Consider the following 27,728-nt stretch of genomic DNA (forward strand, 5'->3'; position numbering starts at 1 on the left):
GCAGCCTGTGGGGAGGCCCAGCTGCTGGAGACTCATTTAGGGGTAAAGCGGTGGGAGGGAGTGGAGGGAGATGGAGCAAGCAGTGGCCCCAGCAGGCAGTGGAGTGTTGGGACCATCTTGCTGACCACTGCCCCCACTCATGTTCATGGAAAGGGAAAGGAGCCGGCGCCTGTGGACTCGGGTAGGGGTGGAGCTTAGGATTGCTTGTGCAGTAGGGCCTGGCCACTTGGTGTTCCTGCCCACCCATGTCCCCAAGGGAGATGCCACCTGGGTGTGGGCGGGGAGGAGGGGGCACTGTGTTCCCAGAGTCGAGACGCAACCAGAGCTGTTGGCAGGGAACAGCGGGCACCGTGGGCAGGGGCTGGCTGGCAGCCCCCCTCAGGGCCCATCCGCCTGCCACCAGTGGGGAGGGGCCGCCCAGATGACCTTGGAGAGACTGGGAAAAGACTGGAATTTGTCATCTCAGTGTCCCACCAAGATCACTCCCTCATCCTGAGCTTGTCAGAGATTCTGTGCCCAGACACCAGCTGAGGCCCAGAGGAAGTGTGGCCTGCCTGGGGTCACACAGTGATGGGGGACCTTCCTGAGCTCATTAATCAGTCATCTTGGGGTGTCCCTTAGGCCTTATGCCAGTAGCTCCTCCACTAAGTTGGGACAGCTCCGACCACCCCTCCTGTCTTCCGTGCCTGTCCTCCCTGCCTCTTTCCGGGACAGCATGGGAAGTAAGTGCTTTCTGGACCCTGACTTTGGATATAAAACCACATGGCTGCGGGCTGCAAGATCTCATTCTGGGTGCTGTTAACTCTTACAGGAAGGTCTGTCTCTGCCCCGCTGCTCCTGTCTTGCCTAGGAGGAGTCTGCATTGGGGCCGTTCATTTGCTGGGTTCCAGGCCAACCCAACCCAGCTGCGTACTCTTCTCTTGGAGCCTCTTGCAGCCCCTGAGGGCAGCCTGCTGCAGGAAAAAACCTGAGGGCTTATCACAGGAGTCAAGCTGTCACAGGATGGACCTTAGACTCGCCTATTTCTCCTCATCTGTAAAATGGGCTTAAGGATGGTACATGGGGGCTAGGCCTTCTTGTTCTCTCTCTCTCTCTCTCTCTCTCTCTCTCTCTCTCTCTCTCTCTCTCTCTCTCTCGGTTTTTTGATACAGGGTTTCTCTGTGTAACAGCCCTAGCTATTCTGGAACTAGCTCTTGTAGATTATCCTGACTCTGCCTACCAAGTGCTGGGATTAAAGGCATGCACCACCATCGCCCAGTTTTTTTGGGTTTTTTTGGTGTCTTTTTAAAAGTTTATTTATTTATATTTTAACGATGAGTGTTCTGCATGTATACCTGCATGCCAGAAGAGGGAGTCAGATCCTATTATGGAAGGTTGTGAGCCACCATGTGGTTGCTGGGAATTGAACTTGGGACATCTGGAACAGCAGCCAGTGTTCTCAACCCCTGAGCCTTTCTTTGATCCTAGTGCCTTTCTTTGATCCTAGCAGAGACAAGCATATCTCAGTGAGTTCAAGGCTAGCCTGATCTACACAGTGAGGCTAGACAGGGCTACACAGAGAAACCTGTCTCAGAAAAGAAAAAAGAATGACACATAGGGACTTGTGTGGTGGGCACACACACAGTGGGCACACACCTTTAATTCCAGTACTTGGGAGGGAAGCAGAGGCAGGTGGATCTCTGAGTTCAAGGTCAGTCAGATGTATAGACTGAGTTCTAGGCTAGCCAGTGCTGTGTTGCATGACAATTATCTCAAGAAAACTCATGAAAGGTGCTGGGGATGTCGCTGGCAGAATTGTAGAATGCTTACCCAAGACCCTGGGTTCGGTCCCCACCACCGTGTAAACTGAAATTGGAAGGTGAACGGAGGAAGTTGGAACTTCAGCCTGGGCTGCATGAGGCCCTGTGAGGGTCAAGTCTCAGTCCTCTCTGCTCCCCTGTATATTTCCTTAGCCCTTTATTCTTCCCACATGGTCAAGCCACTTGTGGAAGGCTACCCAGGCAGTTCCCAGAGTCGTACTAAAGAGAGAGTCAGAAAGCAGGTACCTGCCCACAGGGAGTGTCCCCCAAGAGCGATACCTGGGAGATGGGTGATGCCCTCCCAGGTGCTTTGCCCCACCACAGGTGGTCACTGCTAGGACTTGTCTGAATGTCTGCTGGGGGCCCATCCTTTGGCCCCACAAGCTCCCGTGCTACCCCTCTCTGGCTAGAAGGTTAGAGGGGAGGCTGTGGCAGCTTGGCTCCTGGGGCCTATAGTGTGTAACCCACCCTTCCTATTTTTGTCTGGTCTCTGTTCCCCTTTGGAAAAACGAGCTGGCCTGTGATCTTGGGCTCTTGGGAAGAGGACTGGAAGATAGCTGGGACCTCAGATGGTGGCTCAGGCACCCGACTTAGCTTCTTTGCGTATTTCCTGGTAACTCTGCAGACAGACAAGGCTGGCTGGCTATCCCTGTGGCCAGGGCATGGGAGAACTGGGGAGCTGGCAATAAGGGTCAGAGGAAGGTTCCTTACCAACAGCCTGTGGGTTAGGGTGCAGCCCCCAAGAATGACATCTAAGGAGGTTTCTAAGGACTTGTCTAGGATACCCCAAACTATGATGCACCCCTGACCTGACTGGGTAGGTGCCTGTGGGGACCCCTGCACTGCCCAATCTGTCTGCCACCTGCTACTCATTCCTACATGGCAAGCACACCTACTTTCCCAGTGCTCAGCGGTGCTCTGGTGTTCCTGGCCGTGCTTAGAACAGCCTAAGGGAGAATGGGCAATGGTAGATGCAGGCCCTGCTGGTGCCTTCACCATGGGATGTCCCTGTGGGTCCCAGACAATCCATGCTTGCTTCCTAATGCTGTCTCTTAGCTGCTGGGTGACCTTAGGGAAACAGCTGGGCCTCTCTGTACTCTAGTTTTCTCATCTACAGAAAGGAGCTGACCACACAGGGTGGGGCGGGACATCCTGGATCCATGTGTGGAGTGTTGTCCCTAGGAGTCACCCTCCTCTGAGAGCCCCCAATTTAGATAGATTATGGGGTTTGTCCTCTGGGCTAAGGGGAGAGGAGGGAGGGCTGAGAGTGCTGGGTGACTCTGAACAGTCAATCCCTCTCCTGATCTGTGGGATGGAGGCTGGGTGAGGCGCTGCTGGCCACAGCGCCCTCTGTGGTTCTCCCTTTGTGTGTCCCATCCCTTGGCAGCAGCCAGCCCAGCTGGTATGTAGCAGGTTCTCAGCCTGGTGACTTTTCAAGGATGGGTAACGGAAAGACTGCTTTTGCCTGAGACCCCACTCTATTGGGGGGACTCTGCTCTTCCTTGCTGCCCTTCTGGGGGGCTGCCTCTGCAGGAAGCCTGTCTGCTCGCTCTCTGCAGCTCTCGCATGCACACCCACTCTACGGCTCTGGGTGACTAGGACAGTCACCTGGTGTCCATAGTAACATTGATCACTGTCAGAGACTGCGGCTTACCACAGCCATGTGGAAGTCACTGACGAACATCCTTCTGCAGGACAGAATACGGAGGCTGAAGGCACTGAGCGGCCTGTGCCGCCATGACAGACTGAGCCAGGATCTGACCGGAAGCAGGTAAGCTGGGTGTGTGTCAGTTTCTGGCTGTGGGAGGGGTTGTGTATCTCATGTAGGCTGACCGTGAACTACATAGCGTAGGCTAGCCTCCAAATGGCTGAGTAGCCCAGCTCACTATAAAACACAGGCTTATCTCCAACTGACTGTGTAACCCAGGCTAACTTACAATTTACGGTGGCCTAGGCTGGCCTTCAGCTCACTGGGTAGCCCAGGCTGGTCTTGAACTCATGATCTGACTCTGCATTTGTAATTTGGGTAGTGTTAACAGTAGCTGTGTGTCCTACCCTCCCTAGTTCCCCACTCTCTTACCAAACTGGAGATGTTACTGGATTTGAGATTAACTTATAGAAGTATCCAGTTTGCCAGTCTGTTGCTTGAACACTGTTTTCCAGAATAGCTTAAAAAAAAAATCACAATGTTAGAAGATCATTTCCTGTGGCATTAATCCATCTGAGTGGTTCATCGCATGGTTTCATCAGAGTTGTTTGGCTCTGTTCACTTAACGTAATATTTTTAAGATCTACTTAGTTAGGGCATCATTTATCCAGCTGTGCCAAGACTTTTTATCAAATAATATTTCATTGTGTGGATAAGTCCTTATGTCTGTCTGCCTGTCTGTCTGTCTCTGTTCTCTGTCTCCCTGTGGGGGGGTGTGGGTATATATGCACACATGAACACACTCAGAGGCTGAAGTTTGACGTTTTCCTCAATCACTTGTCCATCTTATTTGAGTTAGTGTCTATCACTGAACCTGCACCTCACTGTTTCAGCTAGACAAGATTGGGAAGTCTCCGGGATCTACCTGTCACTGCCTCCATCCCTGGGGTCACCGGCATGTGCTGCCATGGCTGGCTTTATATAGTGCTGGGCATCTGAACTCAGCCCCAGCCTTGCACGGTAGGCACTTTGCCCACTGAGCCATCTCCCCAGACCCTACATGGATCTATTTCTAACACATTAAAATGTTTCTGAGGGCTAGTGAAATGGCTCCGTGGGTAAAAGTGCTTGTCATCAAGGCTGACAACCTGAGTGTGATCCCTGGAGCCCACATTTAGAAGTGATCTCCACATGCACACAGTCAGGAGTGCCCCTCCCCCAAACACACACACACACTGTAGGGGCTGGAGAGATGGCTCAGCAGTTATGAACACTGACTTCTCTTCCAGAAGACCTAGGTTCAATTCCCAGCACCCATATGATGGCTCACAACCATCTGAAACTCCAGTATCGGGAGATTCAGCGCTCTCTTCTGCCTTCTTGAGGGCAAGGTATGTGTAGGGTGTACAGACATACATGCATGCAAAATACTCACATAAAATAATAAATCTCAAAAAATGAATTGTAGGCCGGGCGGTGATGGCGCACGCCTTTAATCCCAGCACTTGGGAGGCAGAGGCAGGCGGATCTCTGTGAGTTTGAGACCAGCCTGGTCTACAAGAGCTAGTTCCAGGAGAGGCTCCAAAACCACAGAGAAACCCTGTCTCGAAAAACCAAAAAAAAAAAATTGTAATAAAAATATCTTTAAATTTACATAAAAATTGCATGTGTTTATAGATAATATGTAATTGATTGATTGATTCTGTGCTGAGACCCCTGGTAGGCAATTGCTCCACCCTGAGCCACAGCGTGTGTGTGTGTGTGTGTGTGTGAGAGAGAGAGAGAGAGAGAGAGAGAGAGAGAGAGAGAGAGAGAAAGAGAGAGAGAGAGCGCTTTATAATGGTCAGACCCGAGTGATCCTGTCTGTCTTAACCTCTCAGTGTCTCTGGGTGAGAACATTCAGAATCAGTTCTTGCAGCTTCTGAAATGTGCAGTGCATTGTTACCTGTTGGCACCCAGTGCTCGGGGATAGGAACACAGGGACCTTAGTCCTAGAACATTCTGCACAGTGATCCATCTTTCCCCATCCTGTTTCCTCTTCAGCCTCTGGTAAACACTGTTCTATCCCAGCTTCTATGATGTCAACATTTCTTTTAAAAAGATTTATTTATTTTATGCATATAGATGCTTTGTCTGCATGTATATATCTGTACAGCAATGGGTCTACAGTTATAGACAGTTGTGAGCTGCAATGTGAGTGCTGGGAATTGAACCCAGAACCTCTGGAAGAGCAGTGCTCTTAACCACTGATCCATTTCTCCAGCCCACCATGTCAACATTTAGAAAAGTGTTTCTTTTTACTTTAAATATGTGTGTATGTGTGTGTGTGTGCATGTGAGTGCTGGTTCCTGAGGTGACCAGAAGAGGGCGTCATTGCTCTGGAGCTGGAGTTGCAGGTGGTCGTGAACCACCATATGGGTGCTGGGAACTGAACTCCAGGCCTCTGCAAGAGCAGCAAATACTTTTACTGCTGCCTCTCTAGCTCCCGATGGTTACTTTTTGAGGCTCCACATTGTGAGTGAGGTCAGGTAGGACTTCTGGTGCCTGGAATATTTCACTTTCCACATGTCCTCCACTTCTCTCCATGTTGATTCAAATGACAGCTTCCTCCTTTCTTTATTCATCGGTTGGTAGATACTGGACTGTTTCTTGGCTGTTATGAACTCTGCTGTGATGGACTTGGAAGTTACCATGTCTCTCTAATGTACAGTTTTATTTTGAAACTGGTGGGCAGTTTTATTGGAATTTGAGAACAAACAGCAGGATAGGCAGGCTGAAGCCCTCGGATGCCAGGAGGAGGGAGATGGATAAGAATAAGGGAAAACTGTGCTTCCTGAGTTGGGGGCCAGGAATCCAGGTGGGCTCTGTGACGGACATCGGCCAGCCAGCTGCATGGAGTTAGGAAACTCTTCAGATGAAGCAAGGATGCCCAACAGTGCCCAAGGGAGATGGAAAGAGGAGAAAGACAAACTTAGGCTTTCCAAGTGGGCACAGCCATTGGCTCTAAGCCTAGTGTTGCTCCTCCCGTTGTATCCGGCAGGTGTACACTCTAATCACGTGTGCATCTGATGGACCTTGGGTGGTTTCAGTGTGAGGCCACAGTGAATGTTGCCCTGTGTGCAGTGGGGTGTGGGGTTTTGTGTGCTTGTATCTTGTAATTGCTGCTGATGGGTACTTGGGAGTGGATTTCCTGGGTGGCGTGGTAAGTCTATCGAATCTTTTAAAGGAAGGCCGTGCTGTTTTTCCAAGGGCCGCATCGCTTGATGCCCCACAACAAGAGAGGAAGGTCCAAGCGCCCCATGTCTTGACAGTGCCTGGTGCTGGCTGCCTTTCTGATGACAGACGTCCTGTGGGCAGGACACAGCGTCTCACGTGACGGACTTGCCTTTTCTTGTGCGTGCTGGCAATGTGCTTCTGTATGTCGGCTGCAGGCTGGTTCTTGGGAGAAATGTCTGTTTGTGTCCTTTGAATGTTTTAAACAATTGTGATTGTTGTCCAGTTGTGCTGGGGTTCACACCTAGGCCTCCCCACTCACGCCAGGCAAACACTCTGCCACTTAACCACCAGTCCAGGAGTTTTTCTTCTTTAGACTTTGACTTATGTGTGTGTGTGCATGATCACAGGTGCCCTCCAGGCCAGAAGAGGTTTCAGTTCCCTAGAACTGGGGTATCAGTGGTTCTGAGCTACTTGATATGGGAACCGAACTCTGGTCCTCAGTAAGGACAGCAAGTGATCCTAACCATTGAGCCATCTCTCCAGCCTTAGAATTTTTTTTTCATTTTGTTTTTCGAGATAGGGTTTCTCTGTGTGGCATCCCTAGCTGTCCTGGAACTTCCTCTGTAGACCAGGCTGGCCTTGAACTCAGAGATCCTCCTGCCTCTGCCTCCAGAGTGCTGGGATTAAAGATGTGTCCACCACTGCCCAGCCAGAATTTATTTTTTAAATGTTGATTCCTTTCTTCTTTCCTTCCTTCCTTCCTTCCTTCCTTCCTTCCTTCCTTCCTTCCTTCCTTCCTTTCGTGTGTATGTTGCCCAAGTGTCATGGCACATATGTGATAGTCAGAGGACAGTTTTGGAGTGTTGTTTTGCTCTTTCTACCATGTGAGTCCTGGAAGTTGAACTCAGATCTTTGGACTTTACCCCTCTGAGCCATCTTGCTGGTCTAGGTTTCTTTATATCGTGTAGATATGAACCCTTATTACCTGATTAGGGAATATCTTCTTGTTTTGGGTTGTCTTTTTCCTTTTGGACAGGGGTCATCTTAGCTGCTTTTCCCGCGGCTCTGACAAAGCACTCTGTCAGGAGCAACGTGAGGGAGACAGGGCTCTGGTTTGTCACCCAGGAGCAGGTCCATCATGGCAGGGTCAAGGTGCGGGAGCTTGACCCGCTGATACTGCTCATCCACGGTCGGGAGGCAGAGGGGTGGATGCAGGCTGCTGTCCAACTGAGTCCAGGACCCAGCCAGGGAATTACCACCCATAGTGGGCGTGTCTCCCATCGACTTTCCCACCAGCCTGTCTTCCTAGTGAGTCTAAATTCTGCCTAGTTAACACTTAACACTAACCATAACTTGCTGTGCTATGTAGCCCAGGCTAGCCTCTGATTCACAGTCCTTCTGCCTCAGCCTCCCACTTGCTGGGCTTTCCAGTCCTGCTATCCTCTCCTGGCTCCTCTCTTTGCTTTGTTCAGACCATCAAGGTTTTAAGTGGCGCTCGTGCGGAGCTCAGAAAACAGCTATGGGGAGCCAGTTCTCTGCTGCTTGTGTTGTGTTCTGGGGATGGAACTGAGTTCATCAGGCTTATGAAGCAATTACCTTATCTGCTGAGCCATCTTGTCAGCCCTGAAGCTGTGTTTCTGGTGCTATGTTCTGTCGGGTTGTACGGCTGGCTGTGGGGGCTGCAATCCACACTGTAGTGATGCCCTCGGGTCTGAAATGTATTTTGAAACTAAGAGGTGCAGCTCCTCAAACTGTTTTCCATTTTGGGATGGCTTTGACAATTCTGGGGTCTCGACTTTCCAGATATATATTTAAGTCAGGTTATCAGATTTTGTAGAGAAGTCGGCTGGGACTCTGGCAGGACTGTGCCACCTCAGTTGATCGGGTGAGAGTATTGCCATCTTTTCTTTTGGTTTTTCGAGACAGGGTTTCTCTGTGTAGCCCTGGCTGTCCTGAAACACTCTCTGTAGTCCAGACTGGCCTCAGACTCATAGAGATTACCTTCCTCTGCTTCCCGAGTGCTGGGATTAAAGGTGTGTGCCACCACTGCCCCAGCATGAAGTATTGCTATCTTGTGTGTGTGTGCAAGTGTGCACAGGTGCACATGCATGTGTGAGTGTGTGCTGGGATGAGGCTCCTCAGGTGTGCACAGGTGCACATGCATGTGTGAGTATGTTCTGGGATGAGGCTCCTCAGGTGTCATTCCTCAGGTGCACATGCATGTGTGAGTATGTGCTAGGATGAGGCTCTTCAGGTGTCATTCCTCAGGTGCCATCTAATTTGTTGGTTGAGACAGGTTCTCTCACTGACTTTTGGCCTCTCCATAGGCTAGGCTGCTGCAAGTGAGCCCCAGCTGCTTCACACAGCTGGGCTTCCAGGCCGTGGGCGCTGGGGCTCAAACTCAGGTCTTCATGGTTGTATGGCAGGTATTGCTGACAGCACCCCCACTCAGCACATATTATTTGCTCTCTGACCTGTGCACAGGGTAGCTTTCCTTTAATTAGCTCTTTAACTTCTTGGAGCAAGTTCCTAACTCTCGGGAGCTTAGGTCTTACCTCTCTTTTGTTGATCTTTTTCTAGATTCTTCCTTTCTGTCTCTCTTTCTTTGTTTTGTTTTTTATTTTTAATTTTCAATTTTTTCAATTTTTTTTTTATTTTTCGAGACAGGGTTTCTCTGTGTAACAGTCCTAGCTACCCTGGAACTCGCTTTGTAGACCAGACTGGCTTTGAACTCACAGAGATCTGCCTGCCTCTGCCTCTGCCTGCCTCCCAAGTGCTGAGATTAAAGGCGTGTGCCACCACTGTCTGGCTAGATTCTTCCTTATTATGGGGTATTCTTTTCTTACTTTCATTTTGGTTTATTACTTGCTAATGTCTAGAAGAACAGTTTCTGAATTTGTGGGGCTGCGGCTGGAACCCAAGGCCACGTGCGTGCCTGGTGAGCATCGCACCTTTTAGCCACTCTCCAAGCTCAATTAAAAAAGGGTTTTAAAATGTTTTCTTTTGTGTGTGCACATGTGTGTAAGCGGAGGTCAGAGGACAGCTTTGGGGAGTTGGTTCTGTCCTTTCTCCATGTGGGTCCTGGAGACTCCATCAGAATGTGTGGCTGGGGCTTGGCAGCAGGCACCTTCACCACTGGCCCTGTTTTTACATGGAGATTCTGTAATGTGCAGCCTTCCTGAACTCACTCACTAGTTCTGAGACTTTAGTAGAATCCTTAGAGTTCCTCTCTATGAGATCATGATGGCCCAGCATGGCGGTGCATGCCTATAATCCCAGAATTTAGGAGATGGAGGCAGGACCATCAGTTCAGAGCTAGCCTTGTCACTCAAAGTCATCCTGGGCTACCTGAGACTGTCTCAAAAGAAAACCAACAAGCAAACCAAAGGTGTCATCTGCAAGCCGAGGTAATTTGCCGCCTTCCTTCTTAGCCTGGGTGCTTTGTATGATGCTCTCCTCCTCAGCTGCCCTGGCTGGAGCCCTAAGTACAGTTTCAACCAGACGTGCGTCTGGAGACGTCTGGGCTTTCCTGTCTGTCTGTCACCATGAACACCACATGAGCTGTGGCTTTTCTAGATGTCCTCTGTCAGGTGAGATAGTTCCCCAGCTGTCCTCCCCCAGCTTCCTTGTCTCTTCCTCTCCCTCATCCTCTCCCCCCTCCCCGCCCCGTGCTATTTGATAGACTCTCACGGTGCCCAGGATAGCCTCAGAACTTGTGATCTTCTGCTTTCTGGATGTTGGAATCTCAGGTGTGACCCAGTGCTTTGTGTGTGTGATTTGTGGTGAAAGGGTGTGGGGTTACATCAGACGTCTTGTTCGTGTGTTTACATCACCACACGCTGAGGTCATCATGAGGGTTTCTTCTGTAGAGTGGTGTGTTATTCACTAGTCTTTAGAAGTGAAACCTAACGTGTACCCTGGGATAAAGGGATGCTTGGCCTGGTTCAGTCTCTTCCCTATGCAGTTTGCTGGTTGTTTGTGGACAGCTTTACCTCTGGATTCTGAGATGTTAGTCTGCTGTTTGCTTATGATGTCTTTGTAGAGTTCCAGTGTCAGGGTCATGGAGTGAGTTGGAGATGTGCCCTGATGGAGAACTGACCTTAACTCTCCTTGCGTATCTGGTCCAATCCACCTGTGAAGCCTCCCAGTTAGTCGGCAAAGCTCAAGGGAATTTATCAATGAAGCTATCTGCCCCCCCTTTTTTTTCTTATGAGACAGTGGTTAGTGATGGTGCTACTCTTCCAGAGGGTCTGAATTTGATTTCTAGTACCCACACTGGGAGGCGTATGACCAACCACCCGCAACCCCACTTTCAGGGGATCTGACACCCTCTTTTGGCTTCCGTGGGTGGCATGCACACATGCAGGCACAGACATACACAAATAAAAAATTTATTGGTTTGGGGCCAACAAGGTGGCTCAACAGGTAAGGATGCTTGCCGCCAGGTCTGACGACCTGAATTCAAACCCCGGGACCCATGTGGTAGGAGAGATTTGACTTCTACAAGCTGTCCTCCTATGGTGAACCCGATGCCTGAGTCTCCTCTGCCCTTCGAACAAGTTTTCATCGTGTGGCTCAGGCTACCCTCAAGCTCACGGCCCTCATGCTTCAGCCTCCAGAGTGCAGGGATCACAGGTAGGCGTCACCACACCCTGCTCATTTTATTTCTTTCAGGGTTTTGATAGTCTGCTTTCATCCCAGCCTGGGGATTTGAGTCTTTTTTTTCTTTCTTGTTCAGTGGCTTTTGCTGACCTTTTCAAAAGCACTAACCCGTTTTTGCTGGTTCTTCCTCTGTTTCCTGCTCTATCATTTCCATGCCAAGCTTTATTATTTCTTTCACTTGCTCATCCAAGTTTGGTTTGTTTAGACAGTGGCGGGTCAGTGTATTGATTGGAGACCTCCCTTTTGGGGCAGAGACATTTACACTGCAAAGTTCTCTATTGACTGCACGGAGACTCTTGCTGTTCTGTGTGGTCACTTTCTTTTCTAAGTATTTTCTAATTATTTTTGTGTTTTCTTCCTCAGTAGTTTTCACCTATGAGGCCCCCCTGTCTCTTTCTGTTTTAGGTTCGTTTTGCTCCACCATGACTGGAAACACACTCTGTATGATTTTGTTTCTTTTAAATTTATTGAGCCTTGTTTCATGGCATAGCATATGGTCTGACTTGGAGAATGCGCCATGCCTACTGGAGGAGCGTGTGGGTTCTGCTGTTGCTGGTGACTGGTGTGGTTCGGCGTGTGCTTGTCTGTTGAGTCTTGTGGTGTATTTAAGGCTCCCTCAGTTTGCTTTTCCTGTGAACTGTCTGTGGTTATTTTTTCAGCTTGTGTGAACTCTTTATATATTAAGAAAACGCTCTTGTCCATCATACGAGCTGCAAATGTTTTTCCTAGTTTAAATGTTTAAATTTGTTTATCAAGCCAGACAGACTTTTTTTTTTCTTTTTCTTTTCTTCCTGTTTTTTTTTTTTCTTGGTTTTTTGAGACAGGATTTTTCTCTGTAGTCTTGGCTGTCCTAGAACTCACTCTGTAGACAAGGCTGGCCTCCAACTCCAATTTACAGAGATTCATCGGTCTCTGCCTCCCGAGTGCTGGGGTTAAAGGTGTTTGCTGTCCATCACCAGGCCCAGCCTTTTTTTTTCTTCACTAGACAGGGTCTGTTTATAGCTTGAACTTACCATCTTCCTGCCTCTTGAGTGCTGGGTTCACAAGTGTGTGCCTCTATATTTTAAGTTTTTATGTGGACTGCTTTATCTTCTTTTTCTAAAGAAACTTACGTCTTTAAAATATTACTCATGCTAGGCATGGTGGTGCACGCCTTTAATCCCAGCACTCAGGAGTCAGAGACAGGAGGATCTCTGTGAGTTCAAGGCCAGCCTGGTCTATGTGGTAAGTTTCCCGGACAGCCAGGACTATGTAGGAAGACCTGTCTCAAAACAAAAACACAAAAGCAAACACAACAACCAAAAACTTGACTCACACACAAAAAACAAAAAAAAAGAAAAAGGAAAAGAAATCAGGCCTTGAAAGATAGTTAAAAGCACTGGCTGTGCTTACAGAGGACCTGGGGTTGGTTTCCAGCACCCACATGGTGGCTCACAGTTGCCTGTATCCAGTTCCCAGGGACCCAATGTCCTTTTCTGGCCTCTTTGGGCACAAGGCACAACAAGGTGCACATATGTTCATGAAAGCAAATACTTGTATACAGAAAATAAAAATATATTTTATAAATTCCATTAGGGTCTTTTTGGAACTCACTATGTGACCAAGTTGGCCTTAAAGTCACAGAGATCCGCCTGCTTTGGCCTTCTGAGTACTTTTGGCCTGCCTGAGATTAAAGGCAGGGTTACAGGTGTGTGTGAGCTCTCCGGGAGTGTAGGTGCTGGGAACTGAGTGAGGCCTCTGCAAGGCAGTGCAGGTCTCTAGAATGTCGTCTCTTGTTCTCTCTGGCCTTTGTACTATCTACGGACTGGGACTCTCTGATCCCTTTCCTGGTCCGTCCCTTGCTGCTTGGTGAGGCTTTTGAGTGTTGTCCCCACTCAAAAGGGGTCAGAGGTCAGGACAGGTCAGAGGTCAGAGGTCAGGACAGGTCTTCCACAGAAAGGACGCCATCAGCAGATACTGGTCGGTCACTTTGCACCTGCTAAGCCACTACCCTGCATCCTCCCTACAACAAGCTTGATTATGCAGGAACAATCACGCCATTTTAATTTTGGAGGGGTAAAATGAGTCTTGTCTAGTTTGTGTGATTAGGAAAAGGTGAGCTGCCACCTGCCCTGGCATTGTAGCCCCAGGCCTGTGATCACTCTGACTCCTGTGGTGTCTCGGGAGATGGCGGCCATCCACATGGTGGGCAGGGTCCAGGGGCATGGCTGGCACCTTGTCTTTCCTCTGTCGCCTTGGGCCAGGCTCTGGCTTCTCTGAACCTTGGTCTCATCTTTGATGGGTGCAGCCATGTTCTACTTCACTATGTTGTAGGGACAACTGGGGATCCCTTGTGAGCACCCAGCTTTGCGTTTGGCATTCAAGGCCCCTCCAACCCCTCTTGCACTGGTCCTCTGTTCTCTGTAAGGAGAGTGTTTATCAGAAATGGACTCTGCCCTGTCACACGGACTATTAGCTCCAAATGTTAGGCTTATTACCAGCCCTGTCTGTCTGTCTGTCTGTACTGTGGTGCTAGTGATGGAACTGGGGGCTCGTCGTGTAGGTGAACATCCTCCACTGAGTTGCACCCCAGCCCATGCCCATTTGAAAGGTGGGAACCTGGGAGGGCACCGTGGCTTGTGGAGAAGGTTCAGTTAGATGCAAAGCCACGCCCCCTGCTGTGCCTGGCCCCCCCCCTCACCCTGAGAAGAGGAAACAGGGCTTCAAAGGAGAAGGACTATCATGAGCCTCCCTGAGAAGGAGTGTGAAGTCCTGGGTAGTGGGAGGCTGGGAAGTGAGTACCATACCCAGAGCAGATCAGTGGACCCTGGGCCAGCCACTTAGGCCTCAGCATGGGGGGATTGTGGGGAACTCTCAAAGGTTCTTAAGTTCTCAGTGGTCCTGGACTGCTTGCCTAGTGAGCACAAGACCTGGGATTCCATCCCCAGCACTCAGGTAATACTTATAATTGTGAAACATAATTTCCAGATGGCACCTAACACAGCATCTAAAGTAAAAAGGGGATTTTCCTCTTCCTCCTCCTGTCTTTTTTGGTTTTTTGTTTTTTCAAGACAGGGTTTCTCTGTAGGTTGGCCTCGAACTCACAGAGATCCATCTGCCTATCTCTGCTTCCCAAGTGCTGGGATTAAAGGTGTGTGCCATCACCACCTGGCTCTTTTCTTCTTCTTCTTCTTCTTCTTCTTCTTCTTCTTCTTCTTCTTCTTCTTCTTCTTCTTCTTCTTCTTCTTCTTCTTCTTCTTCTTCCTCTTCCTCCGCCTCCTCCTCCTCCTCTTCCTCCTCCTCCTCCTCCTCCTCCTCCTCCTCCTCCTCCTTCTCCTCCTCTTCCGCCTCCTCCTCCTCCTCCTCCTCCTCCTCCTCCTCCTCCTCCTCCTCCTTCTCCTCCTCTTCCGCCTCCTCCTCCTCCTCCTCCTCCTCCTCCTCCGCCTCCTCCTCCTCCTTCTATTTATTTTATGTGCATTGTGTTTTGCTTTCATGAATGTCGCGTGAGTGTCAGATCCCTGGAACCAGAGTTACAGACAGGTATAAGCTGCCATGTGGGTGCTGGGAATTGAACCCAAGTCCTCTAGAAGAGCAACCAGTGCTCTTAGCCACTGAGCCATCTCTCCAGACCTCAGTTGTTTCTTTAGAACCCCTGATGAACACCCAGTTCTTATTCATTTTCTGTGGATCTCATTAGGCCTGTGTGGTTTGCTGAGATCTTTAGAGTGGGCATGAGGGGACACCATGATTGTGTCTCTGAGGATGGCAGGGCTTGAGGGATGGGGCTGGGTTGGGACAGGTTATATATTGGAGGGAGATTTTGGAGTTTCCCTAGGGTTCCATGCTGCAGCATCCAGACAAGGCTCGCCTAGAGCGCCACTTGCAGGTATCTGGTGACAGGCTGAGCTGCATGGGTGGGGCGGGCTTAGGGAGATGCTGGGCAGGCGGGCCCAGGGCCATTGGTACTGGGATGTGTCTTGGAATTAATCAGGAGCCTGTGGTCAGGCATGCGACTCACAGGAAAGGGCCACCTTCCTCTTGGGACCTCAACTTTCCAGCTCACATCCTGCCCTGTTTCCCTTCGGCCCTCCAGGACCTATCTCTACTTCATAGCCTTCAAGTGGCGGAAGAGATGGGGACCCCCTCAAATGGTGACTCATGGTGACTGGGCAGATGTCACACCCCTACTCCAGGGAGCCCGAGGTCTGGGTCTGAGTTCCAGGAGAGGCACCCTACAAAAGGAGCCTCAACTCCACCCTGTATGCACGTCCCCCCAAATACTGCTGAAGGCTCTGTTGGTGTACTCCCCACCTACTGGAGAGAGAGGGAGAGGGAGAGGGAGGGAAGGGTCCTGCGGGGGCCCTGAGCTCCTGCAAGACCACTCAAGCAGCTCTTTTCCCTGCTTGTCCTGTGGATCTCATTGCTGTAACATTCGTCTTGCCACTCTTGCTGTGTGACTTCAGCAACTTCTTCAGCTTCTCTGGGCCTGGGCCTCTCCATCAGTGAACTAAGGATGCTGTTACTACTCACATCCTAGATGCTCATGAGGATCCAGTGTTTGCCAAGAGCTTAGAGCCGGCCCAGCTTGTGGAGGGTTTGGACACCAACACCCAGTGTTCCTCGGTCTCTAACGTGACCCTCTCAGTGACTAAGCAGGGTGCAGCTTTGTAAGACTGCTCAGTCAAACGTTTCCAGAGTAGCTGGTAGTGGCCTGTCTGTCTTGGGTGCTGCTCTGAGAGGGAGCCTGGAGCCCAAGGAGCTTGGTGCCCATTGCCCCTCGTAGACAGAAATTCCAAGTCCACCTGAACTGGTTACCATGTTTAGAGGCCGGTACAGGCCCTCTGTGTTGAATTCCGGGCGCTTCTCTCATCAATTCGCAGCGGTCTGTGCTGCGGACCTGTGTGCAGAAGTTCCGCATGGCCGCCTGCTGCAGCGGCCCACAGGGTTCTTTTCAAACATCTGCATGTGTGTGCAGCAGCAGAGAAGGATTTCAGGATGAGTTGGTGTAAAGCGGAGTTGAGTTTATTTAGGAAAGAATTTGGGGGTTGGGGAGGCTAAAGAGATGGCTCAGCAGTTAAGAGCATTTACTGCTTTTTCAGAGGACCTGGGTTCAATTCCCAGCACCCACATGGCAGCTCACAACTGTCTATAACTCCATTTCTAGCGGTAAAGTAAAAATAAATTTAAAAAAAAAGAGGAGGGGAGGGAGTAGGAACCTGGATTGATATGTATAATGAAAAAAGTTTGTTTTCTTTTTTAAAAAAATAAATTAAGAAAGAAAAAAGAAAATCCAGGTTTATCTGGAAGTGAAGAAAGGTCACACTCAAAGGTCATGTAGTCTTGGGCCTCAACTGTGGTTCGTTGCTAGTTTGGTATTTATTTCTTATTGTGTGTGTATGATATAAGTGACTGTGGACACATACATGCCACAGCAAGCATGTGGAGGTTAGAAGACAACTTTTGGGGGTCCCTCCTCACTGGTTCCGTGGCTGGAGCTCTGGTTGCCGGGCTCCACAGTGGCCTTTACTGACTGAACCATATTAGGTAGCTGTTTTGGTTTTGGTTTCTGAGACAGGATTTCTCTGTGTAGCTCTGGCTATCCTGGAACTCACTCTGCAGACCAGGCTGGCCTCGAACTCAGTGATCCACCTGCTTCCGTCTCCCAAGTGCTTGGGGCTAAAGACGTGTGCCACCACTGCCTGGTTACTTTGGGTTCTTTTTGGAAATATGTCTACAAAGAAGGGAAGTTATCTCTGTTGGCAGCCTGCACTGCAAACTCCAGTTGTGGTGGAGTTACTGACTTTTGGCTGAAGAGACTTGGACTCCAGTTTGTGTGAGGGTTTCCTTTCCTTTCCCACAGTCCCTCGGTTTCCCCTGTCTGTCGGCCCTCAGATTCAGAGGGTACTGAGTGTTGCTGGCTCTTCTGCTGCAACCCACTGCTCCTGGGCTGGCTCCCAACCTTGCTGCCTTCTCAGCTACCTGGGTTTATATAACCGCATTAACCACAGACAACTCCTACTTCACACATCAGCCAGCATTGCAACCTCTGGCCCAGGTCCCCTTGGGTTTGCTTTAAAGGCCCCCCTTTACTTTTCTGTATACTGGGAGACTTGGTTAGTGTAAAGTCTCAAGAGCAGGGCCTATACCCATGTTCTACCTCCTCAAAAGATGGGACATGAATCTTCCAGGGCCTGGTTTTCCCCCTCCCTTCAGACACATCTGCCAAGAGACATTCTTGATCCCCTCAGTGATGGGGGACACACTGTGCAGTGTTGTGTGCATTCCAAAGAAAGCTCTCGCTCTCAGACAATTTTTATATGTAGTAAATAGATTTTATTTTAAAATCTGTTTTGTATTTTGTATTGTCTCTCAAAGTCCTTATGGGACGGTTAGCCAAGGACCTGGTGTCCAGAACTGTACAACTGCCCAGGGTTGAGTGGGCCAACTGGGCTGGCTTCTAGCAAGCCAGGCTGTAGGGAAACCCATTGGTCAGAAGACTTCTCAGAACACTGAGTCTGTGGGTGCTGGTGGGCACAGGCCTGGAGGGAATGGGTTGCCATGGAAACAGGCTTTCTCTGGCTGCTCATTGCTGACCTGGCCCTCAGGAGTCTGGTGATTCCTTGAGCCTTTAGGCAGGTCTCCCCAGCTCCACATTCTCCGAGTCTGCGCGTCAGCCTGAGCCACACCCCCGGTGTGCAGCTCCAGAGCTCTGAGAATAAAGGACTAACGGACTGCTATACTGGGGTCCCAGTGGGGAGGAGCCGCAGAGCTGGGCTTGGTACTGAGGAGACTTGTTCTGGTACTGTTCTGTGAGGAGATCTGGCCTAACGCTGAGGCCTTCTGCTCCCAGGGGTTCCACCCCTCCCCACCCCCGGCGGCACATCCAGAACGCACGCCAGTGAACCGGTGTGCAGAGTGACCCCTGCTCATGCCACAGCCCTGTCACATAAAGGGAAGAGGTGATGTCGTGGATGACACCCAGCGTAGACTAGACAGCTGAGACCAGAACCGAGGGCTCGGCTTCTGAGCCTTCCCGCCTGCGGTCACCTCTCTTTCTCTCATTCCCAGAATGTTTGGAAGGGCCACAGGGTGTTTTGGCAAGGGGAGGCTTCTAACAGTCTAACAGCTTCCATGTTCACATCCCCACAGAGGCTCTGCAGATGTGGACACTGGGGCCCAGAGAAGGGGAGCAACTCGCCTAGGGACGCACAGCAAGAGAGGCGGACCCCAGACGCCCCAGCTGGTGTTTGTGCCAAGCCCTCAGGCTGTTCCCCAGATCCACTGGGGTAGCCTTGCTGCCCACCAGGTTAGCGGAGATGAGAGAGGGGAACCCCAGCCCAGCAGGAGGAGCACAGCAGGGAGTTGGATGCTAGGGAACCTTCAACATGGTTCCCTCCGGGGGCTTCATCTTTGGGCTCAAATTTCTCCCACCACTCATCATTCATTTGGCTCTTTATTAAGCACCTGCTGTATACCTCACTCTGTGCCCACCAGTGAACAGTTGTAGGAATTAAAGGAAGAGGGGTTGCATGTATGTAGCCAAGGGGGGTACAGTAGTCAGGGGGCTCGTGAAAGGATTTGGGGGCCCCTTTCTAAAAGAGGTGACTTGAAACATTTTTATTGAACTTTATTTATTCTATGTGCTTATGGGTATGTGTGTGTGTGTGTGTGTGTGTGTGAGCCACGCATGTGTGAAGGTCAGAAATCAGAGGACAGCTTGTAGGGTCATCTTCCACCTTTTTTTTCCATGATGTGGGTCCCGGGGATTGAACTGTGGTCAGCAGGGTTTGTGGCAGGTGCCTTTACTTGCTGAGCCATCTCCCCAACCCAGGAAGTGACCTTTGAGGTGAGAGTTGACGCCATCCCTTCGTCAAGCCACATACTGTATGTACTGCTGCTGCGATCACCACATTTAGCGCCTCCCGCCCCGGCCGGTGATAGACAACTGGTCAGACTTAACCGAGCCCCTCCTGTCTGCTGGGGACACAGATATGACTCAGGGTCCCTGCTCAGAAAGACTGAAACTGACTTTGGGTAGCAGTGGTCAGCGCTTTGGACTGGCTTGTCTTCTATCCCTAGCTCGGTCTTAAGTGCCAATAATACGCCCATTTTACAAGTAAAGAAATTGTGAGGCCAACTCTCCCAGTCGGGCTTTTTCCTTCTCAGGACCTCAGTTTCCCCATTTGCCGAGTGGATGGGGTGGGTCCTTGTCTGCCCCCAGAGGCTCCCCTCTACCTCGACGTCTTCTGTCGTCCCCAGCCAGGACCATGGGCAGCAACAAGAGCAAGCCCAAAGACGCCAGCCAGAGGCGCCGCAGCCTGGAGCCCGCTGAGAACGTGCACGGGGCTGGGGGCGCCTTCCCCGCTTCGCAGACACCGAGCAAGCCAGCCTCCGCCGACGGCCTTCGAGGGCCTAACGCCGCCTTCGTGACCCCCGGGGCGGCCGAACCCAAGCTCTTCGGAGGCTTCAATACCTCGGACACTGTCACCTCCCCGCAGAGGGCGGGGCCTCTGGCAGGTCGGCTCTCCCCCTCCCCCCCTTGCTGTGTGTCCCTGGGCTAGGCGCACCCTCTCTGGGCTCTCGGGAATTGGTTTACCGGGGGCTGCGAGTGGGGAAGAACTCGTAAACTGGAAAGCGGGGTTCCTGCCGCTTTGGGGACTGCCGGGTTCATAGCATAACGGGTTCCGAAGGAGAGGACTGTAGGGAACCGCGTGGTCCGAAGGGAAGAACCGCCCTGGACCGCCTAGCTGCCGCCTCCCATCCAGCCTTTGTTCCCCACTCCGCTGTGAGGTGGCCCGAGTGCGCCCCTGCGCCCTCTGTTGGCGCTACGAGGTGCTGCAGCTCTGACACTGAGGAGCTGAGCGGGGTGACTCACGCTCCTGCCAGATGAGTGCAGGGCTACACACCCACTCGTGCAAATCCTACGCTTAAACCGAGCCACACGCACGGCTGCACACCCACACGGGGCACATCCCACGCTCAGACACAGCCACACGCACGGCTGCACACCCACACATGCAAGCACCTCTCATGGCCATACCCAGCCATATTATGTGCTCACATTGGGCATGCGCCCACATTGAGTGGGGGTACCATGGAAATGCTCACAATGTTCCCTGTGCTGGAGACACAACTAGGCCGGACACCGGCAATACAGCACACACAGATGCAGGTGTGCTTACACCTCACACACTCAGATGCTGCTATGCACCTGCAGTCATTGCTTGCACATGGGATGCAGACGGGCTAGGGTGCCCAGCCCCACAGCTCACCTCAGGCGACCCTTGGACAGGCTGCTGACTTCTGCCTGATGCAGCCACACTACCCATTCGTTTATTTGAGAAGCATTTTGGAGCCCTAGCCAAGGGAGGGTGGGCTGCAGGAGTCCGTGGAGCAGCTGTGGGTGAGGGGAGGCCCCATGGGAAGGGCCCTGCAGCTTGGCCCAGATACCCAGAACTTCCTGGTACACTCGCACAGAGGCAGGATTCCCACTGTGTGCTGGGGTTTGAGCAGAGCAAGGGTGTCTGTTCCCCGGGACTTCTGCCTGTGTCAGCTAGACATACTAGACAGAGACCGCTTAGCCTACAGCCCGGCAGGGAGGCGCAGGCCCCAGCTCCCTTCCTCCCTCCCTCCCTCCCTCCCTCCCTCCACCCCCTCCCTCCCTCCCTCCCTCCTTCCCTTCCTCCCGGGGACGCAGTGTGGCACTTCTCAGAGTTAGGCAGGCGCTGAGGAAGGCAGTCTCTCAACCTCACGGATCTGATATCTTGCACCCCTCTCTGCAGGTGGGGTGACCACCTTTGTGGCCCTCTATGACTATGAGTCACGGACAGAGACTGACCTGTCCTTCAAGAAAGGAGAGCGGCTGCAGATTGTCAACAACACGTGAGTGGCACTGTCCGGAATGCACTGGGGGCGTGGACCCGTCTATACCCAGAGCTGCCGGCAGAGGGCGGTGCAGAGCCCGCAGGGCCGCTTCTGCCCTTGGTGGGTGGTGGCCCTCCCTAGACCCTGACCGCTGTCCTCCCTTGTCCTGGGCCCTGCCTTTGCACCTCAGCTTCTCCCTCTCTCTGCTTCTCTCTCGCTGGCCCTTAGGAGGAAGGTGGATGTCAGGTGTGTACCGAGGCCAGGTGGAGGGGGATGCTTCGCTGAAGCTGGGGGCTGCTCTCTGCATGTGCTTCTCCCACTGCCCCTGCGTGTGGTCTCCAGCTCCCTCCCTGTCCCTGTCCCTTCAGCTTATCCTGTATCCCATCCGATTAAGCCAACCCTTCCATCTTCTTCCCACACCTTCCTGTTAGCTCACCTCCTCCCTTTTCGGGTTTGCGATTCCACGTTGAGTGCCAACTGTATACAAGACCCAGTGCGTTCTGGAGGCCAGGGAGGGAGGCAGTGTGGTGGGGAGTGGGCTACCCCAGGCCAGGCCAGGGGCGGGTAGAAGTAGGCTGGGGTCCCCAAAAGATGGCCCTAGGAGAGGGGCTGCTGGTCTGAGGAAGGACAGTGAGCTACGGCAGGTGAGCAACATCTCTGGGAGGGGGCAGCTGGTGGTTGGAGGTGTGTGCTGGACTGTGGGGAACTCTCCTTGGAGCAGGTAAGGTTTGGAGAATTTGATTTGGGATGTTCTGGAGGGTAGAGGAATCCCTCTCTGAGAGTCACACAGGCCTGGCCAAGGAGGCCAGCTTCCCACATCCCCGACGTGCCTTTCTGCTCGTGCCTCCTGATCCTTGTGTGTGCATGCTGCTCCATTTGCCTGACTATGCCTTCTCCTGTATCCGCCTGGTCAACTCCTGTTCATCCCTCAGGATCCAGGGTGGGACTGCCCTCTGTGGGGCAAAGCGAGCAGGTGCCACGAGCTGCGCCAGTCATTCTTGCCCACACCCCTTCGTCTGTTATTGCTGGCCCTGGGGACAGCAGTAATAGGGGAGGGGCTGGCTCTATTTTAGAGACGAGGAAACTGAGGCTCAGAGTTGTGAAGGCCCTTGTCCAAGGTCACATGGCTACTGAGTAGCAAGCCCAGGATGGAACCTGGACATTTGCTCTCCTTTTCCTAGACTGCCATCCTGTCCCCTTGCTTCTGGGGTCTCAGCCTCTGTAGATTCAGGTTGCTGCACTTGGCTGTGGACATCAGAGGCCCCTTGATCTCAGCCTCTCTCTGCCATTGACTATGCTGTGTGGCTTTGTTCAAATCACGGCTCTCTCTGTGCCTCATTTTCCCCATTGGGGAGATGGATGCTTTGGATTGAAAGATTTTAGAGCGCTTCGGACCTGAGTCTGTAGCTTTGGGCAAATCTTCTTCTATTCTATGCCTCAGTTTCCCCAACTCTATAAAGAAAACACTGGTCTCTCTTGCCAGAGTGACTGCAGTTTTCTCCTCTCTTAAATGTAGTTTGCTCAACTGGGGGTGGAAGTCTTACCTTCTTCCTTGTAGGATGACCTTGGGGTTCAAATAAGACAAGAAACTGTATGTACCCCAAGAGGGAGAGGAGATTTGGGCCATGGGTGCAGGGTGAGCTTGCACCCTGCCTGTGTGTCTGTCCTGCACGGCTCCATCTAGAAGGGACTCCTCTGGCCCAGCACCAGCGGAGACAGGGCTGGTGCTCACCTGGCCTCTGTAAAGCTGTGCGAAGAGATGCTCAGACATCCGGTGTGTTCCAGCTCGGGCCTTTCTGTCTCTGGGCCGGGGTGAGGTTGCTGTGTATCTTCACAGAGTCAAGGCAGGGGCCAAGGACAACACTAGCTGACTCACTTGACACCCACCTTGCCAGCCCCCAAGCCTTGCATGGAGATGAGCTGGAGAGCCATTGAGCCTTGTGGTACCCGCAGGGAGGCCCCTTCCACGGGACCAGGACCTGGCTTGGCTGTGTGACCTTGCACAGAGCCCTTTGCTTCTCCAGCCTCAGTCTTTCCATCTGTACAGGGGGTTTGGGAAGGGCTGGACCCTATCTCCTAAGCCCTATCCCCTGATCTTCCCTCAAACCTCCAGCCTTTGCCCTGTCCCCTTTGGTTGCTTTGGATGTGAGGCCTCTGGCTGCCCCTTGCCCCATTCCCAGTGTCCCCAGCACTGCCTGGCTCTCGCTCTCTCCCTCGGCCCCCTGCCACAGCCTCTCACCACCCCCATCTCTACCTCTTCTCTCCGGTTGGGCTCCCGCTTGCTCCTCCCTCCTCTGTCTCTGGACCCCTGCTCCAGCCAGACCTGGTTCACATTCAGATGGCTGCAAAGGTACTTCCTCCCCTCCCCCTCCCATCCAAGCCCAGAGCCCGAACCCTGCCAGGAGTCCTCCTCCCTCCTCCCTCTTCCTCTTTCCTTCCCCTCTTCCTGGGGCAGATAGTGTAGAGGGCCCTGGGCACTGGGGCTCTGCCACCTCATTCCCCATGACTCGCTGTGTGACTTTGGGCACGGCCCAGTTCTCTCTGGTTTCTCTTTCCCCCTGAACAGGGGTAGGCTGCAAGAGGAGGCCTGTCGTTTCAGTTAAGGACCTTTAGGAGTGAGCTATGACTTGGGGCAGGGGCAGGGGCAGGTAGTGCTTGTTTGAAGGGATAAGCCTGAGCTGTTGCTGGGCCCCAGAAAGGCCATCCTTGTCTCCACTGGGTGTCAGGGCTCTCAGGGCTTGGGGAGACATCGAAGGTCTAATCTGGCATCCATCTCATGTAAACCCTGTTTACCCCTTCTCCTCCCCCAGGTAGGGAGCTTTCTCCCTTCCTCTCTCCCAAGGCAGCCCTTGGCACCTGCAGGCCGCTATGCACTCTGGACAGTGCCTCTGGGCTCAGTCCTTGGGCTGACAGGGCTCAGTCCTGCTGAGGTTTGGGGTGGTGTCCTTCTGGGTCAGTGCGACAGGGAGGTGTGAGTTCCAGGCCAGCTCTTGCTGGCTCTCTGTGGACACGGGCTGGTCCAGCTTCCCTTGCTGCAGAGCCTGGCCATGCATGTGGGAAGGTCAGGGTTGCTGACCCTGCTCCCCTGATGATGTCATTCCTTGCTCCCTCCCACCTGCTCAGAGAGGGAGACTGGTGGCTGGCACACTCGCTGAGCACGGGGCAGACCGGTTACATCCCCAGCAACTACGTGGCGCCCTCCGACTCCATCCAGGCCGAGGAGTGAGTATGTTGTCTGGCTGCTGCCACTGCCACCACTGTAGCGTCCCTCCTGGGTCTCGGTGGCACCAGTACCCAGGGCCAGCGTTGTGGGCAGTGAACACTAGCCAACCAACACAAATTTGTCCCTCCCGCCCCAGGTGGTACTTTGGCAAGATCACCAGACGGGAGTCGGAGCGGCTACTGCTCAGCGCTGAGAACCCAAGAGGGACCTTCCTTGTGAGGGAGAGTGAGACCACAAAAGGTAAGCCAGAGCTTTGAGAGTACTGTTTGAGCTGGGTGTTGGAGGGTGAATAGGAGTTTGGCACATGGGATGGGGAGGAAGAGCCCTTCGGTGGGGGTGATAGCAGGAATTAAATATGGTGCTTGGGGAAGACGAGTAATCCAGAGGTGGTCATGGCACCCAAAAGCTTTCTGCTTTGTTTCTCACACGGGGAGTGGTTACAGGCAGTGAGGAGCTCTGAGTGCACACAGCCACACTTGTTCCTGGATGGGCACAGATGCAGGGGACCCCTCTGTTCCCCTTCCCCCTTTCCCAGGGGCCTTTCCTGGCCTCACCCTTCCCCCACAGTCTGTCTCTGCTGGGTCCTGCCCCTTCTCCATGTCATGTCATGTCACCATGACAACCAAGCCAGGCTCTTTCCTGCGGGCCTGGGGCTCAGCAGGAGATAGAAAAGTGTGTGTGCCCCAGTGTGTGCTTGTGCACTGTTGGGTTGGGGTTGACCAGCGCTGCCTAGGAGTGAGATGTGGCCTGGCATTGGTTCCTGGGGCCCGGGGGTGGGGTGGGCATGGGCCAGTGTGAGCATGTGGTCACTGGGCGTAGGGGTGCTACTGTATGTATATGAGGTCCCACTTGGCCGTGGACTTCAGCCGGTGCCTCCTGTTTGGACACGATGTGGGCCACCTGCAGAAACCATGTCTTCCCAGTGTTGCTTTGAGACAGACAAGGATGGGTCCCAGGTACAGGCCCACCTTGCTCACTCACAGGTTACCAGAGGATCATCATATCTACCTGCTGATGCCCAGTGGGGCTCCAGGGGCCTCAGCAGTGGGTGATGGGGAGGTAGGCCTTCCATCAGATCCCTGGAGCCTGTGCTCCACCTCTGGGCTCCCTTTCTTCTCTGATGCTACCCCAGAAGTCACTGGCTCTATTTAACAAAGCTAAGAACCCAAGGCTGCCTGGGGCCATTCCCAGACCCCAGCCAGCATTTATAGTGTGCTTGCTGAGGTCACGTGACTCTTCACAGTAGTCTCATTGTGTAGAGGAGGAAACTGAGGCCTAGAGAGGACAAGCAGTGGCTTGTCAGGGTCACACAATTGAGAACACACTAGAGATTCAGAGATCCTACCAGGGCTAAGAGTTTGAGGGGAGGGGGGATCCTGCCTTGGGGGTTTTGTGCCTTGCCTGGCTGCACCCACATGGCTGCCCTGGAATCTAATCCTCATCATACTGAAAAAAGGGGGGGGGATTGAATTCACTTCCCCAAGTAAGGGGCACATCAGCAGGGTGCCAGGGACGTCTCCTCCCTGTTTGTCCACAGGTGCCTACTGCCTCTCTGTATCTGACTTCGACAATGCCAAGGGCCTCAACGTGAAACACTACAAGATCCGCAAACTGGACAGCGGTGGTTTCTACATCACCTCCCGCACCCAGTTCAACAGCCTGCAGCAGTTAGTGGCTTACTACTCCAGTGAGTGTCCCCTGGCTGTGTGGGAACTCACTGGCTGCCACCCCAGGAGGGGCGTAGGACACCATAGAGTGCCTCTTTTCCATCTCCTCCCTCCCTCTTCCTGCCCAGCCCCCTCCTCTCCTGCAGCTGGTTGGTGAGGAGGGGTCTGCCTTGAGCAAGCTAGAAGGGAGGGGTGGAGGGGCTGGTGGTAATTGTTTCTGCAGCTCTAAGACTGGTCTGAACCAGTTCCTGGGAGAGGAGGAGGGGAGGCCTCTTTGATATAGAACAGCAGGGGGCTGGAGCTGGGGTGCAGGCCTTGTGCAGTGATAGGGCTGGTGTGCCCTTCTTGCCTGGCATCTGCGGGCATAAGCTACTAGAACTGTCCCCTCAGCCTGGGCCTCTGGCTTCTCTAGGACCAGCTGCCTCTCTATCCATCTGTCCGTCTGCCTCTGCTCTGGGGCTTATTTGGTTCCTAGTCCAAATCCACTAGGGCAAAGCTCCAAGCCCTGGTGGTTAAATACCCGTCAGTTCCTCCAACCTCACTTACCCGCCTCCTGGCAGCTTTTCCAACACCACAGTTGATCTTGTCTTGGTCCCTGGCACAGGCTGTGTGTTGTTTGGGGTACGACTCTAGTTACCCCTCAAGCCAGGCCAGGAACCTCTTTGTCTGGAATGCCTTCCAGGGCTCCCGAAGGATTCCCAAAGCTTGACTCCCCCCTCCCAAACTATCCTCTGTCACGTCTGTGGTCCTGAGAGGTGACCAGGGGAGCTTGATAGATGACTGGGGTAGAGGTGGTATCCATGGACTCCCTGGGGTAGGCACCCATACCTGTCCCTCCTGGTCCTCTTGCACCCTCCAGTCTGATGGATGAGTGAATGAGTGCGTTGGGCAGGGACTTTCATGCTGTGGGCCTGTGGGGAGTGGAGTGCACAGGCGTGTGTCTACCTGTCCCCAGAGCTGGTGTGTACATGGTGTGTAGGGCTGTGCCCTCGGGACAGGGAAGCCAGCCTGCTGTGTGACCCTGCCTGAGCCCCATTCCCTGCCTCCATCTTCAGAACATGCCGATGGCCTGTGCCACCGCCTCACTACCGTGTGCCCCACGTCCAAGCCGCAGACCCAGGGCCTGGCCAAGGATGCCTGGGAGATCCCCCGGGAGTCCCTGCGTCTGGAGGTCAAGTTGGGCCAGGGCTGCTTCGGAGAGGTGTGGATGGGTAAGGAACACACACCTCTGTCCCCACCCCAGACAGACAGCTCAAGACCTTGGGTCCCCCTCTCTTTAATTGTCTCTGCTGAGCAGCTAGTCTCCGTTTTTATTGTATTATTGTACTTAACCGTACAGAGTATCACGTTTCCTGCGATTTAAACCCACATGTAACATACTTACTTGCTCATGCCTCTTTACCCCAACTGTGACCCAGCTGGGGTCAGCACCGAGATGGGCACACCCGACTCCTTGTAGCCCATGCATGTAAAGACTAGGGGAATTGTGCACCCAGAGCTGCTGGGGCCTAGGCACCACTGTCCTCCAGGGCCGGTGAGGGTCTGGTCAGGCCTCAGCCTCCTGAATTAAGCTTCAAGAGGCATCTGCATATTAGCTTGGCACAGAAAGAGAAAGTGCTGTGGGGAAGGATTTGTGGGAAATCAGTGTCCCTATTCCATTTCCCGTCTAA

The 27,728-nt window shown here is 52.7% G+C and overlaps 1 protein-coding gene across 10 annotated transcripts in view; it reads left to right on the forward strand.

Moving 5' to 3' along the window:
• Src (SRC proto-oncogene, non-receptor tyrosine kinase) overlaps positions 1-27,728 on the forward strand; it is a 46,739-nt gene that overhangs the window by 13,231 nt on the left and 5,780 nt on the right. For 2 of the 10 annotated variants that reach the window (XM_075962827.1, XM_075962828.1), the window contains exons 2-11: positions 3,494-3,570; positions 18,454-18,610; positions 19,564-19,821; positions 21,087-21,186; positions 21,397-21,414; positions 23,486-23,518; positions 24,292-24,390; positions 24,528-24,631; positions 25,929-26,078; positions 27,114-27,269. In XM_075962827.1, coding sequence (XP_075818942.1) covers positions 19,572-19,821; positions 21,087-21,186; positions 21,397-21,414; positions 23,486-23,518; positions 24,292-24,390; positions 24,528-24,631; positions 25,929-26,078; positions 27,114-27,269 — 910 coding nt within the window. In that variant the 5' untranslated portion in view covers positions 3,494-3,570; positions 18,454-18,610; positions 19,564-19,571. Of the gene's footprint in view, positions 1-3,493; positions 3,571-4,736; positions 4,839-18,453; positions 18,611-19,563; positions 19,822-21,086; positions 21,187-21,396; positions 21,415-23,485; positions 23,519-24,291; positions 24,391-24,527; positions 24,632-25,928; positions 26,079-27,113; positions 27,270-27,728 lie in introns of all 10 variants that reach the window. The other 8 variants (XM_075962831.1, XM_075962832.1, XM_075962835.1 and 5 more) reach the window with 6 other exon arrangements.

The sequence above is a fragment of the Microtus pennsylvanicus genome, chromosome 2, assembly GCF_037038515.1.
Source record: "Microtus pennsylvanicus isolate mMicPen1 chromosome 2, mMicPen1.hap1, whole genome shotgun sequence".
Lineage (NCBI taxonomy): Eukaryota > Metazoa > Chordata > Mammalia > Rodentia > Cricetidae > Microtus > Microtus pennsylvanicus.